We start from the raw sequence: 16,936 nt of genomic DNA on the forward strand, positions 1-16,936 counted from the left end.
TGGGGAAGATTTTAATGTGGCCGTAGTGTGGCCGGGTCACACTCCACTTAGTATATGTTAAATCCTCCACCTTCCCTGACCCTGAGCCTAGACGACTTAAAATTTGTAGACCTATGGCTCGCTCAACATGCGGGGAAAGGTATTATTCTTTTTACTCTAATGTTAACCAATCTCATTCCAGGGTTGAGTAAATGTTTGTTTCCCTGACTGTCTACCCATGGGTTGCCTCTTCAGCAATCAGCACTTGGGTTTTGGGAGTCCATGCACCTGTGTTAATATCAGTATATCGAGAGGCCTGTGGATGTCCTGCCACATAGGTTCTGGAAACTGAATGAGCTAGCTTTTCAGGACCCAGTCCTCAGAGAAAACAGTGTGGAAGTGGCTGTAATTAGAGTGAACTAATTAAATATACTACAACATTTCTGCTGATGGCTTAAGCCAGGTGCCTAGAACTCTACCGGGGAAAGCAAAGGGAGGCTTGGGTCCTGTCATTGCCTGACCTGGACCACTACAGTGTTATAAACAAGAGCAAATAGCCAGACAGGTTCGATTTTAACCACTAACCCGCCTAGTCTGACAAATTACTAGGTCGGACAACGATTTCGTTACATGAATTTATACTTTATACAAAATTATTTTGCGAAGAATTTTTCTTATGTCATCAAAAAAGACACAATAATTGATACATACATACATTCAAAGAAGTGAATCAAATATATATCACAAATATATGTCACAAAAAATCACATAGACAACTGTGCAATGCCTCTTAATTATTTGATTAGTAGGCACCAGTCCTTAATGTAGATACAAACAGACAAGTGTACATTTAAATTGTTGCATCAGCCTACTTGTCTAAACCAGCCTAAGACTTGTAGTTTTACTCGAAAGGGTGCTAATTATGGGGGTTAAGCAAGGTGGATTATGCATTGGGAATACATTGTTTTATCCCTAAATAGCCCCTTCTATTTTGTATCTTAGGCGGAGAGTCAACGCGTTTCGAACCCTGTGCTGTTCGATGGGTTCTCCTCAGGACACGGACTGGGGGTTATGCCTGGTGGGAGAAAATGGATGCAGGAAAATAGGAGCTGAAGAAAACGTTCCAATCAGCAACCCCGTGCGGCGGCTTCCGTTGAACAGTGCACGTAGCCCAGCCGAAATCTATTTCCGACAAGCACAAACTCGGAATGTACGAGTAATTCCAAGGTAAAAGAACACCGAGTTTTAGAAAATCGATCCTGCATCCACCCCTCTCGTCCATACCATCAATAAAACAAGAAGACGTATGGGCGATTCTTGACAACTCCCGACCCTTTTGGGCCAGCAAAAGTGACAGCGACCCCGAGTGCTTCGCCTTGATGATATGCCCCAATGTTCTTTAAAAGCAGGGAGCATATTTTTTTCCAAATAACTTTATTTGAACTTTTATACTCCAGGCGAGGGCAAGTGAATTTTAAACACATAAATATATCAGTGCATCTCATTGCAAGTAGAAAATAGAGTAAAGGGTGATTACATAGATAGCAAGCGGTAGTGCTGGAACAATGTCCAGAGTGGGGGTGCTGCCATTAGTGGTACATGACAGAGGTTACAGGGACGGTGAACAATCCAAGCCTTGCACATAAAACAAGTGCTGCAAATGTGCCAAGTCCATCATCAGGGAGTGGACATTCCCCCCACCACAACAGACTTTTTTTTAGAGTAATCTGCCTTCTCTCCTGCACTCCCTGTTCAAAGGTTTATATAGGTGGGGTAGATTGGAAATGTCTTGGGTGGGAAGAATAAACTGCATAAATATAATCTTTATGCCAAGAATGCTTTATCTTTTCTGTTTCCTCCCTGTATGATTCTCCTCAAAGGTTCCCAAGTCTCTCGATCAGAAGATGTGGGGTTTTATTTGAGATAATATGCCACCATGGATAGCCAGGTCCCTTTTGATGAGGAGCCTGATGAGAGGGGCATGGGAGTCCCTAATATCGTACATTACGTTTTGGCCGCACACCTATCCCCATCAATGGCATGGTGTTCCCCGGATGCAAATAAAACCTGGTGCCTCTTAGAACAATAACGTAGCATGCTGTGGCTTTTCCCGAGAGCTCGTCACCCCGATTGCCCTAAAATGGACTATGGCGCAGGAATAAAGCAATCCAGACAAAGGAGATTACAATGTAGCCGTCCCTCCTAACCCCAGTTATTGGAAACCCTGACTTCTTTCTTGGACTGAATGACAGGAGATTCCTATCTTGGGGGGTGAAACATTGCTTGAGTCAACAATATGTAGGGGATGCCGCAAAGACTTGGGATGAATGTGCTAACAACTTTCTACCGGGTCCCCAAGCTCTATATTGTGTGACACAACTGCTGCACTGGGCCAGACAGGCTGAAGTGCGTGCACAAGGGGTGTAGGACACCACAAGAGTTCAGGACAACTATTCTGAGGGAGACACCACTTGAATGATGTCCCGACCATACAAAGCGTTAGACACAACTATCCCCACAATGCAACGCTCATACACGACTAAATGGGAGAAAGACCTAGCTTTAGAATTGAAGGACTCTGACTGGATCTTGAATTAGAGAAATGCTGCAACATAGTCCATATGGTTCAGCCCAGGGCCAAAACGTTTAAAGTCATGTTACAGCGGTATTTGATGCTAATTTTTCCAATGTCTGCTGGCAGAGTGGTGGGTCAAGAGGGCCATGTATGCATATGTGGAGAAACTGCCTACAACACCACATCAGTTCGGGGCCCAGGTATGTGGATTAGTAAAGAAATCACAAATGTACCTTTGCCAATGCAACTTCTAATATCTTTATTGGATTTGACGATGAGGGGCTATGCCACCTTTCCTCACGCATGAGTAAATTGTTTTCCTCTCTTTTCTTGGCGGCCTGCCTGGTGGAATCCTTAACTCTGGGCATCTGGTGGAGTTAAATTTGGAACATTGATGCAATGGAATGGCTCACCACTGCGCTACAAGATACCATGCCCTGCTGTGATAAAATATGGACTCCCTTCCATACTAACATTAAACGAGACCAGAGGGTCCCCAGACCTCCAGATCTGGTGCAATGAGCAGAGGAACAGATATTAGACATGGGGTTATAGCGCTGCAAACTCTGGTGACTGTGCAATAAAGATGTCTTTAAATATTGTTTACTCTGTTACATTGCAAAGACAAAGGTCAATTTTCAGGCTTTGTCTTCTGACGAATTGATGCTCATTCGGAAATTGGTGTTTACTTTTATTACTCTACCCGAAAGTGAGAGTTTTTTGTACAAGTGACCTAGGTGACAATATTGCTGGGGTACAGGAGGGAAAAGAAAGGCTGTAGGGTGTCAGTTTATTCTAACCCTCAACAACATTTAAGTACCTGTAAATTAACTGTACACATATTTAAAAACATATCAACAATTAGGAAAGCACTAATGAAGTACATTTAAATAGGATCAAAACAAATAAAGACACTTTAGTTGGTGATGCACAAGCTATTTACTGACACACAATTTCCACACATTTTTGTTTGTGCGCTATATACTTTTACTAGTAAAAATGGATATCTTTGTAAATTTAGTGGCCATGTCAACGAAAAATGTGTTGTCTATAAATGAGAGTGCACTAAATGCACCAGCGGCTACATGCCACTCTCCTGCTGATGGACTTGGCACATTTGCGGCACTTGTTTTATGTGCTTGGCTTGGATTGTTCACCGTCCCTGTAACCTCCGTCATGTACCACTAATGGCAACACCCCCACTCTGGACATTGTTCCCGCACTACCGCTTGCTATCTATGTAATCACCCTTTACTCTATGGTCTACTTGCAATGAGATGAACTGATATATTTATGTGTTTAAAATTCACTTGCCCTCGCCTGGAGTATAAAAGTTCAAATAAAGTTGTTTGAAAAAAAATATGCTCCCTGCTTTTAAAGAACATTGGGGCATATCATCAAGGCGAAGCGATACAATTATCGCTGCTTTAGCGTCCGTTTTCGGGCGAAAAGCAGTGATAATTTTATCTCATCATCAGCAAGGACATGCTATTGCATGTTCCTATGCCTCTTCGCCGGTTTCCCTAACGACTATCATGGTAACGCCAATGATATGGAAAGTGGGCATACCGGAGTATAATAACGTGGGAAATGTCACTAACTGAGCTATCTCCTATCAACAATCTCGTCGCTAACCTGCCTAGCGACGAGAAAAGTAGCGCTAACTTCGCTTATCACAGGTTTCATTACGCCTGCTTTTATTCTTACTTAGCCATGTTAACCTAAGGTAGGTGGATTGTGGGCATAAGCACACCCTGCTCCATTAACAAGGAATCACCTATCGCTGTGCGATTATCGCTGGATTTCCAGAGATAATCGCACATTTTGCAGCTATCGCTTGGATTTTTATCGCTTTGGAGATAAGCGTCACTGATAGCGAGCTATCTCTGCGATACAATCCAGTGATAGTAGCCGATGATAATTATCCTCGCGCTAAGCACGCTTAGCGATAATAATCGCCGGATGTTGCTGATATGCCCCATTGACACGATCTTGTACCTAACTCTTTTTGGGTTCTTGGGGATTCTTAAGTTTCAAGGAATATATAGTTCTTCTTCTTTTTGAATTTCATCAAGTATACAATTATCATAGATGTGCAAGTCGTTGGTATGTGGACGTACTATTGTAAACTTCAAAAGCCACACAGTAATATTCCCTAATGGTCCAGGTCTCCCATTTCTTTCTATGAGCTAATGATATTTAAGGCAAGTCTGGGTCTCATTTTTCCCAACATAAAAATTATTCAAAAAGACGAATTTACACTGGAGAAAAAAGTTGTGCGGAGAGTAAAAGGGGGGGCTAGAAAATAGAAATGCAAAAACTGGGAGTATAACATGTCTATCAATGCCACCCGACCTATGATTGACAACGGGAGTGAATTCCATCCACCAATCAATTTACCAACTGTTTAAAATAGAAGAGTGTAATTAAGACGATACAATTCTCCAAAATTTTCGGTGACAAATATGTATAGGGATCTCCTGGCCTGGTTCATTGGCCTGCTGTAGAGTTTCCCGCACCTCTACTGAAAAAGAGACTCGAGGTTGGAACGGTTAATCTGATCAATTTCACAGACGCCCAGGTGTACTGGAGATTGTTTACTCTTGGTGCGTCTTGTAAACTAAACTCATCACCACTGTTATGTGATATGCACAGGCCTGCACTGCTGGAAGTAACTTCACACACTCACATTTACAACGGAAACATATATGAAGGCAAAACCCCCTGTTTATTAGACCAGTCACCTGAGATGGTGACGTAGGTATTAATCATGTAGCCTGGAGCCAGGCGCGACAGGGCGGGCAGATTAATTGATACATTGTAATACTCTCAGCCACTCCAGAGCTGAGAGCAGACAATTTTGAACTATTTAGGAACTACTGAGTCCAGCAAGCAGCTGCTGGCACCACGTCTCGGAGCAGCAGAGCCGGCGCACAAGTTCACAGGTACCGCAGGTGGCGTGCGCTGGCGAGTGGCATTAAATGCATGACAATGCATTTCAGTGCGGTGATGCGGAACACAGGACTGAAATACGTGAGTGTCACACCTGATGCGTGATACTCGGCAGACATGGGTAGGGATATGTCTAGCACAGGTGAGTGACATCCCTTCAGGAGAGAGGTTGTCCTAACGACTTGTCCTCATGGACATACCACTGCCTCCACACCCTCCAGCACCAAGTCTAGCTTGGAAGATTAATTTTTCTTTATCACTTTATAAAAGGCTGCCCTGCAGAATGCCGTTTATTTATTTCGTATTTTCTCTGAAACTAGTACACGTCCACAAGGTGTAACAGAACTCAGAAATGCTACGTGACACTGGACATAGAAGGACATCCTTGTACCATAGAAACTTCAGAGGGACTCGTAGGACAGACTAGTAGAGCTCACATCACCCTCTCTATTAACAAAACAGTCAAGTTTCTTGGTATTCGGGTACTTATGATAAGTGTGATATAAAATGAATCAGTTTTTTGTGAATTAATTCATAACACTGAACATATGTAGGACAAAAATGATGGCTCACACAATTGTATTTTTCTGGCAACAAAACCAGTGCAAATTACGGTTTAACTGTTTCACGTCTTTTGGTGCATTATTTACCATGAACCATATTCTGCAGCTCTATCTCTGAACTGTATTTTGTGTTTTTTAAATGCTTCATTCTTATCATGCTCTCCTAAATCCCGCTGGACTGAACATAAATTGCATTTGAGATTAGACCAATATGGCGGCAATGCATCTCAAAACAGCGTAACCTATCGTAGAGTTTCAATTCAGCATGGCTTTCAAAAGAAAGTTATTGTCTATTCATTTTTTGTTTGGCTTTTGAATATTGACCTACAGACATACAGTGATCATGGGCGTTAGTTCACTTAAATGCCAGGTGTGACGGCACTGAGATCTAGTGTACAACTCAGACTGAAAATGTATTGATCAATTACAGGAAGAGAAAGAAAGAAATAAAAAAAAAACAGCAGTCATGTCCACTGTTATTAATCCACATGCACCATGTATTAAATATGAACTATGTTATTGCCTTGATTTACTCCTTACCTTTTTTAACAAGTCTTTGATTTATGATCACTTGTAAGGAACTATCACACCACTGACTACTTCATCCAAACACATTACTAGGTGTGGCGAGAGACAGCTTTCGCTGTTTCACCACGCCATGGAATGAAAATAAAAACAGACAACACAAATATCTACATACATAGAACAGCTTTGGGTCAACTCTCTTTACCCTTTAGTCTGTACAATACTAATTTGCATTTTGTGTCCCCCCCACCGCAGAATACAGCATGGAGCAATGTGTCAACCCATTTCCTCCACTGACTGACTTGCACTGTAAGTGACCACATATGACCTGATCACACATTCACATTCATTCCGTGCTAGAAAGGGTGGGCCAATGCATAACTTTTCCAATTCTTTTTTCTTACCAAAATTATCTTTTTTTATTGTCAGCCATTGTTGGGTGCTTAAACTAAGTCTCCAGGCTACAGTAATTCAGATCCAATAGCACCTTTTCTTTGCACTATTAAGAATCATATTTTCCTGTGACCTGCATGAACACCAAGGGCCCAATTACGAGCATTGGTGCTCTTTATCGCACCTGGTAAATAACAATACCACGTGGTACATTATTTATTGGGTGCATTAAATAGCACCTATTGCGAGATTCGGGGGAAAATATGAGGATTTTGGTGTTTAACGCACCAACAGCAGCATGATTGGGGAGAGAAGTTGGCCTAACGGCTAGGGTAGAGATTATCAAAAAGGGATAGGACACTTGTTACCACTTATACCAAGAGAAGTATATTGTGAAATATATTGTGAAACCCTCATAAGCGTTGTGTATAACGAGAAGCGGTATATCTTGTTCTCCGCCCCACACAAACGTTTTGGCAGCAATCATCGGGTTTGACAAAATTGTGTATTGCCTAGCCTCGCCCGAGGCTTTCTCTGGTTTTTTCGTGGCAGTCTCCAGAGATAAAAATTCGAATAACCCCAACAGAAAAGGCACAAAAAGAGATAAAATAGTTTCCAACCGATTAAGATACTCTTTATTATTAGTATCGGTGGACAACTAGTTTAAAAGAAGTTGGTATGCTCGCTGGAAAATTAGGAATCCATAGCATATATTAGTAGTATTGACAAAGCGTCGACATGTTTCTGCTCTGTTGGCCCGTGGGTCTAAGAGCATTCGTCAGGACAAAAAACAACAATAAACAGAGATCTACCTATCACTATTTGTGATGTAGGGGGGTAGAGGTGTAATTTACAATCTTACCCTTACGTGGTTCTATGTAGTCACCTGTAAAATTTAAGAAAAAGAGGGTTGGGGTCACTAGTGGCATTTTACCAAAGTGCGGTTAAAAAGAAGAAATGGAAAAACATTGTACCATTTTTGCAAGCTCAATTGTGGCATGCTGTTTTAGGAAATTGAGAACAATAGGGACATGTTGGCGAGTAAATGGTGGCGACTTAATGCGACATGTAAATTGCAAGGAATGTGACATACCTCTAAATCAGGTGAACTTGAGTATGCGAACCTGATAAAGAAAACAGGGATGATAAGTGTTCGGCACATTTACGTAATGGTAAGGAAGTCAGTCATACCCCATGTGAGGTCTTACCTTAATTGTGTTTAGAAAAAGGTTCCCTCAGGAGGTCCCAGGCTATAACAGTATCAGAGAATCAAGATATTAGTCACTCTAGTGCTATAAGTTGTGGATGAGCGAGTGAACTATCAGAGTTTTGTCGTTCTCTCAAGTTAAAAGCACACTTTGGGGAGTCGCCAGTAACTTCTGATCTAGGAGACACGAACCTCCGCAAAAAATCAAACTACAGTCCACCGACAAACATGGTACCAGTAGAAATACTAGCATTCGAACAAGCGGTCCTAACTGGAATTGATAACTTGGCAACTAATGTGCGAAGACCCTTCCAGAACTTAACGAGATCAGAAAGAATCGCTTTGGAAGAACTTCAGACAAATGAGAATATCGTCATAAAACCCGCGGATAAGGGTGGAGGTATAGTTATCCTCGGAAAAGAAGGCTATATGAATCAATGTCTTGATCTATTGGCGGATGAGAAATTTTACACCAAAATCACAATTGATCCAACACCAAGATTACAGACAATCATTGCCATCATGGTTCATGAAGCCGAAACAAATGGCTGGATAAGCAAAAAAGAGGCTGATTTCTTAGTAACTGAGAACCCTAAGATCCCCTATTTCTACTCCCTCCCCAAGACACACAAAAACAGAATACCTCCTCCAGGCCGTCCAATTGTGTCGGGGATAGGGTCAGCACTGGAACCCCTGTCTAAATTTGCGGACAAATTCCTCCAACCACTTGTCAAAAGAACACCAGCCTATTTGCAAGACACCCGAGATCTGTTGAATCAGCTGAAAGATTTAACCTTTGACCCCACCAAGATGCTCCTGGTGGGATTAGATGTTGAATCCCTATATACGAGTCTGCCCCAAAAAGAGACTCTGGAAATGTTGGAAGACGTACTTTTCATGGAGAACTGGGATTTCAGAACACCCAGACACTTTGTTTTGGAATGCTGCCGGATGGCACTTACTGAAAACTATTTTGAATTCGAAAACCAATTGTTTTTACAGAGCCATGGGACCTCTATGGGCAGTGCCTTTGCGCCATCGGTGGCTGGACTCTACGTCAGTAATTTTGAAACTCATCATGTACTCACAACTGCCAACCCATACGTTTCCAGTATCATTTACTGGAAACGTTATATAGACGATGTCTTCTTGATTTGGCTCAATAACCAAGACCTGAAAACTTTTGTCGACTGGCTTAACACACGTGATCCCTGGTTGAGATTCACATACACAGCTGACAAGGAAAGCATTGACTTCCTAGACCTCACGATCTTTTCAGAGAATAACCAAATCGAGACAAAAACCTTTAGAAAACCGACTGCCAAAAATAGCTTGTTGTCCTACAAAAGTTATCACCCTCAACCGCTCAGAGACAACCTACCTTACAGCCAATTTTAGCGCTTAAAAAGGAACTGCAGTCAGAAAAAGGATTATCAAACACAATCACGAGCCCTGAGTATCAGATTACAACAAAGACACTACAAAAACAGCACAATATTAAAATGCCAAAAAAGAGCCCAGAACCAGCCGAGGGAAAACCTTCTAACATCTTTTGAAAAAACTGAAAATAAGGACCTCGTAACCTGTGTGACCACATTTGGCCCTGCAACATACCAGGTCAACAAACTGATCAGTAAGAATTGGCATATTGTAAACACTGGCAAATTCAACTGGCCAAAACCCCGTTTTGCAAATAGACGTACAAAAAATCTACGTGACATGCTGGTTCATACCCGTCCAAAACAGAAAAATCCAACGAATCAGATCAGAAACATAAACATGGCTCCAGTGTCAGGCCACTACCCATGCGGTTCTTGCACAGCTTGTACTTCTACATCCATTTCTAAAACATTGCAATTGTCACCAACATTCACGTGGACCCAGCGACAACATAGCAACTGCAACTCTTCCCATGTGATCTACATGGTCACATGTCCATGTGACAAGAAATACATCGGTATGACCTGCAGAAAGGTTAAACTGCGCATAGGTGAGCACAAAAGCAATATACGCTTAAAAAAGAACACAACCAAACTATGTGCACATTTCATCGAACAAAAACATAGTATTGAAGACCTGAAGTGGACAGTTATAGAAAAAGTTCAAGACAATACACCCAACGTTGAAAAAGTGTTGTACGAAAAAGAACAACGCTGGGTGGAACGCCTTAAGACGAATAAATATGGTTTAAATGATGATATTTGCTGGCACCACTTCGCACGCTGATACTAGCAGTTTGTTAATCTGAAAATTTAGAGTCCACTTAGTGTTCTGACACTCATAACCCTATGAGATTCTAAGTTCATCCCGTCTACAAATGTACTCCCTAAGGAACAGGTATAGTCCGTATCCTTTACAAAGTATATATATTTTTCAAATATAAATTTCTTTGATTCAATGCCTTAATAATTACGAGACCATGATGTAGATAATCTATAAATTACTTATTAGGCATACAAATTTTTAATAATTACTTTTGAAGCTGTTCTTCGGTTGTATACAATAGTCTCATTTCTATCTCTATGATTAGCGTAGTTAAAACGCCATTGGAAACGTGCTCTTGGCGTCCAGGAGGCAGAGCCAGCACAAGACGCGGAACAGATTTCCGCTGCGGGTAAGTCGTCCCTCCACCGCCCTCGCTCATCCACAACTTATAGCACTAGAGTGACTAATATCTTGATTCTCTGATACTGTTATAGCCTGGGACCTCCTGAGGGAACCTTTTTCTAAACACAATTAAGGTAAGACCTCACATGGGGTATGACTGACTTCCTTACCATTACGTAAATGTGCCGAACACTTATCATCCCTGTTTTCTCTATCAGGTTCGCATACTCAAGTTCACCTGATTTAGAGGTATGTCACATTCCTTGCAATTTACATGTCGCATTAAGTCGCCACCATTTACTCGCCAACATGTCCCTATTGTTCTCAATTTCCTAAAACAGCATGCCACAATTGAGCTTGCAAAAATGGTACAATGTTTTTCCATTTCTTCTTTTTAACCGCACTTTGGTAAAATGCCACTAGTGACCCCAACCCTCTTTTTCTTAAATTTTACAGGTGACTACATAGAACCACGTAAGGGTAAGATTGTAAATTACACCTCTACCCCCCTACATCACAAATAGTGATAGGTAGATCTCTGTTTATTGTTGTTTTTTGTCCTGACGAATGCTCTTAGACCCACGGGCCAACAGAGCAGAAACATGTCGACGCTTTGTCAATACTACTAATATATGCTATGGATTCCTAATTTTCCAGCGAGCATACCAACTTCTTTTAAACTAGTTGTCCACCGATACTAATAATAAAGAGTATCTTAATCGGTTGGAAACTATTTTATCTCTTTTTGTGCCTTTTCTGTTGGGGTTATTCGAATTTTTATCTCTGGAGACTGCCACGAAAAAACCAGAGAAAGCCTCGGGCGAGGCTAGGCAATACACAATTTTGTCAAACCCGATGATTGCTGCCAAAACGTTTGTGTGGGGCGGAGAACAAGATATACCGCTTCTCGTTATACACAACGCTTATGAGGGTTTCACAATATATTTCACAATATACTTCTCTTGGTATAAGTGGTAACAAGTGTCCTATCCCTTTTTGATAATCTCTACTGAGTTCCGGGGAACAGATAGGACAACCTTTCCTCGTCCCTCTATTTGATGTATTCTAACGGCTAGGGTGGCTGACCTCGAATCTGGGGAACTGGTTTCGCGTCTTGACAATGACGCTGAACATCCTATGATTCTGGGCAAATCACTTAATCTTACTGTGCCTAACAAAAAAAAATGAGTGTGTCCTCATGTAATGCAACGGTGCTATGTAAAGCGCTCTCATACCCGATTCGGATCAAGTTCGTGCTATATTAAACTCTGTAAAATAAATAAATGATTCAGTAAATACTGTATGCTTTTCCTCAGTTAAATATTTGGCAAATTTGACCTGCTGAAATGTAACGACGAATGAGGTATTAAACACATCCAATAATTATCGGAATGCGTTAAATAACACTCAACTCGTAATTCCGACCCCTGCGCAAACAGGTGTTTACGCAGGGGTAGGAAAATAATGGCCAACTCATAATCAGACCCTAAAAAGGGTTTCAATACCTCTTCTAAGTACACTTTTCTGTTAGGAATCACCCATAGTATTCTGTGAAATTATATGTGATTTATTCTAGATAAAATTGTTATTGTAAGCACATGGCGCAAATGTTTAGGTGGCATTTCTTCTTTTCCTTTTAAGACATATGCTTGCCATAATGAAAATACAAACATCCAGTACTTAATTTGAGCCGGGGCTTTCCGGTGCTCAGCACCAGCACTTAATTGGTTTCCGGTGCTCGGCACCGGCACCTAACCGTTCTAAGTATGGTGTTGAGAGTCTACCACATGGTGGCACTGCTCTTCTAATTTTGAGATGAGCAGAACAACAATTGTTTAGGAATACAATATACATGGATATAGTGATCATACCTGCCTCCCCAGCCATTCCTTTAGCTTTGGGGGCCTGGAAAAATCTGAACTGTCGCATTTACATGCGAGAGAGATGGTCAGTAGTTGACAAGGGCGACAAGGGCGATAGGTGGTGCAGGCCCCAGATGCCTCCTGGTCAGAGGCCTGACACCTAATATTTTACAAACTAAGCACTGCAAACATCTCACCAGTTAGCCACGGCCACGGCCAGAATTTTCAATAATTGTTTTTCATGCACTCACAATAATGAAGCATGCAACAGTTTTTAAAAAGGGTGTATTTTTTCATTTGTTTCACTTTATGATATATTCTGAAGAATGCTGCACTGCCGAAGACGAATGCTACCTGACAGAGAAAGTAATGTCCCAGAGGTAGCTGCAGAAACTAAACAGAGCTCATCATCAACAGCAGCACACAGACAGCGGATACAAGATGTGATAGACACTGTCTGAAAGCGATGGTGGAAGCAGGATGACCCGAAGCAATCAATGGCAGAAGGGTGCCACCCATACCCTCCCAAAAATGGAGACCAAACTAGGTCGCAAGAAACAAGCATCCCCAACAAACAAAATGCTTGCAGCTACTCACCCATTCTTCGGTTTGTAGTCACAATATCCTACCACTACTACACTGGTGGTGAGGAAGTCAGTAAAGGACAATTTTCGAGTTTTGCGCTTGCATCGGGTGTGTTCTTTGAAAAAAGAAAGGAATATGTAAAAGCATTATTACAAAACAGGTCAACATTTAATCTGAACATCCCACCTGTTGCAATCAAAGATAGTTTCATAGCAGGCAGGCCGTGTAGGTTATACGATGTAAGGTTTATTGGATAAGATAAGTCTTATTTACAGGTTGTAAGATGAATGTATATGCCCTATCAAGAGCAGCATCCTACGGCTCAGCCCACTTTCTGCAACTGACACTCTCACAGGCCAGGCACTCATCAACATTCCATTACATCACACACACGGGCTGAGCAGCAGGTAACCGGGACACTAAAGGAAGAATGTAATAAACTTAAATCAGGATATAACACCATCTCTGACTAAGCTCTACTAAAGGTTGAAGGCATCAATATACAGCGAGGGCTAAACTCTGCTACCAGTTTGATTAAACAATCTTCGCAGTGAATACGCTAAATCAAATGGCAGCCTCTATCCAAAGCTGTCTTTCAGACAGAGGAAAACATAGCTATCCTTGCGGTAATCTTACTTTATGCTATGTTATGTTACGTCAAGGTTCAATCTTTATTTCGGTTAAAAAAACAAAAATAAAAGGTTAACAATTCATAAAAATTCAGTACAAGAGATCAACATCATATCGGGACAAACTTACGACACAATACCGCCAAACACACTAGACACTCTGTAAAGTAATCGACCATTGAAAAATAATAAATATATCAAAAATTTCGCAGCTTGGCATTTCAGTTAAAAATAGATTAAAAAAATAGGTATGAGGAATATTACATTTCAGGCTTAACGAACGAAGTTCAGCTATAAAATTCAATAAATATATCTAGGATAATACGTAAAGAAACACTTGTTTCAATAGTAAGTGTAAAAACTAGTCTGTAGGTAATTAACATTCCATTTTATAACCATAAAGTGCATGTGCCAAATTAATTTTGTTTCTAGTATAGCAACCTAAAATTTCAGGCTTTCCCTTTTGCTTATTAAACTTAACCAAACAGGTATCTACTAACGCTAAAAACCACTATTGGCGTGGTATCAGATCGTAATAACCTTTCTGCCTCATGGCAGGATCTAGTGCCAAGGAGTCGGGAAATAGGTTTAATCCATTTCCTCTTACATCGTAAATAGGCTTGGCAGAAGAACAATAGATGCAATTCGTTTTCTATTGAGCCTAAATTACATAAAACGTGTCTACCTTCCTCTGCTTCACCTGACATCCATTTCACTGTATTTGCCTTTATCTGCAGGACACCATACCGAAATTTCAAATATAGAGATTTGACTAACTGTGGTTATATTTCGTCTAGGAACGGCTCAAACTTCCAAATTGATTTTATTAGGAGGAACCGTGTTGTCAATGAGCCCACAATACAGGAGCGAGACGAAGAATCTTGTATGAAAGACGAAGAATCTTGTATGAAAGACCAATAAACTTGCTGCAAAAGCTTTTTCGAAGCCAATGTCAAACCAGAGGGTTCCACCCAAAAGTGCTCGAGTCCCAATTTAAAAAAACAGTCATGTATGTGCTTCAGCCAAATCAAACCAGTACCTCCTTTAAGTCTCAGAATTTCCTCAAGCCCCTCTCTGTAATGAATGTGTTCATCTGTAGACCACAGGGGAACCCAAAATAATAATCGCCTTAGGTTTGCCTGATCTTCTATACGATGAAAATTTAAGTCCATTAGAACTGGGGTTAGCAGTGTACGAATCGGAAGGCTTAAGAGTTTCCTTAGAAACTTGTTTTCACCCACCTTGAATGTATTATTCATGAGGGGGCCCCACAGCTCTGCCCCGTATAATGATGCAGATTGCGCCTTGTATTTGTATACTTCAAGAGCTGGTGAAACTGCTTTAGACAAACTACTTTAAACTTTTCTTATTATTGGGAAGGTGTTTTGGAGTAATATAGTTTTACTTTTTTCTAACTGTGGTCTCCAAGTCATTTTTGTGTCTAAAGTAATACCTAAATAGTTAAAATCGTGCACGTACTCAATCTTCTGGTTATTAACAGTTACGTTTTTTCTAAAAGTTTTGTGTGGGTTAACTGCCATATATTTAGTATTACTAGAGTTTATTTCTAAACCCTTCGCTTCACAGTATGTCCCATAAAAGTTTATTAAGCTTTGCAGGCCTTTAGGGGTTTGGGAAATTAAAATCGTATAATCAGCAAAGAGGAGTGCCGGTACAGGCACCCCCCCTAGCTTGGGAGAATTGTGTTCACAACCCAAAAGGTATTCAGGGATGTCGTTGACGTACAGCAAGAATAAAATAGGGGCCAACACACATCCCTGCCTTATGCCCCTTTTAACCTGAATAGGCTCAGTGAGTTCACCCAATGTACCCAATGTAACTCTTGCCTAGTTATCTTCATGTAGTCTTATTATCTGCAGGAGAATTTCTCCCGGTACCCCCTGGTTTTTTAGAGACTTCCAGAAGAGATTTCTGGGGACGAGGTCAAATGCTGCCTTTAAGTCCACAAAGGCGATATATAAGTGACCCTTCCTGAATATTGTGTATTTCCAGGCTATACAAAGAAATCTAAAAACCTGATCAGTCGTACTAGTCTTTGTTCTGAAGCCTGCCGGTTATTTTGATAACATATTGTGTTCCTCAATCCAATTGGTCAATTTATTTAAAATTTGCATTGCATATATCTTCTGTACAACGTCTATTAGACTAATCGGTCAGTAGTGTGAAGGGTTGTGGCGGCCACACTTTTTAAAAATAGTTGTGATCTCTGCCCCTTTCCATGTTTCCGGTATAGATACACCCGAGGCGACAGAGTTGCACAAGAAATTGATATAAGGGCCCCAAACTTCCTTATCATGTTTCCATAAGTCGCCAGGTATCTTGTCAGCACCAAGAGCCTCCCCTGATTTTACTACATCTATTGCTGCCATTGTTTCTTCCAGAATAAAAGATAATGGGGCACTGCATAAGGCTTTTTCATAGTCTTGAAGGCAATAGTCAACACCGTTCGGGGAAGAAGAGTAAAGACATGAAAAATGTTTTACCCAACTATTTGTGTCTAGGAAAAGAACTTTGCTACATCTCCCATGCTTATTGCCCTTTGATAACAAACACCAAAAGCTGAGTTGATCTTTTGCTTTGGATGCAACAATTAATTCGATTCAAATGTTGTCCTCCTATTCTTTTCTGGTATGGACTAGTAATCTCTTATATTGAGCCCTTTTGTCCCTTAAGGCTGCTATATTTTTAGTTTTAGATGCCAGGATGAGCTCCTTTTTTACATTATGACATTCTTTATTGTACCATGGACTGCTCAACTCACTGACTACTAAGATTCAATTTTTGGATTTCTTCGGAATCTTACTTAGTATAGGTGTCAGATCTTTAGCCAATCTACAGTAAATTTCCACAATTGGGATCTCTGAAGCTGGTAAGTCTACATACGGAGAAACCATATTTGCAAAAGTATCGTAAATCGGCTTAATTGCTACTACATTTCCCCCTATCGAGGGCCATTTTAGAGCTCTATGGTTATTGCTTAGTAGTGTTTCTGTATTACCGCTATCAAGTTCTCTAGCCCTCAAAGCAACCGACTGAAA

General features: G+C 40.9%; 1 protein-coding gene across 1 annotated transcript in view; it reads right to left on the reverse strand.

The window, feature by feature from the left end:
- The window catches only part of LOC144825191 (mucin-2-like), a 1,014,272-nt gene that overhangs the window by 31,003 nt on the left and 966,333 nt on the right, over window positions 1-16,936 (reverse strand). The window contains exon 41 of the mRNA XM_078684042.1: window positions 13,261-13,363. Coding sequence (XP_078540168.1) covers window positions 13,261-13,363 — 103 coding nt within the window. The remainder of the gene's footprint in view (window positions 1-13,260; window positions 13,364-16,936) is intronic.

This window comes from Lissotriton helveticus, chromosome 3_1, assembly GCF_964261635.1.
Source record: "Lissotriton helveticus chromosome 3_1, aLisHel1.1, whole genome shotgun sequence".
Classification (NCBI taxonomy): domain Eukaryota; kingdom Metazoa; phylum Chordata; class Amphibia; order Caudata; family Salamandridae; genus Lissotriton; species Lissotriton helveticus.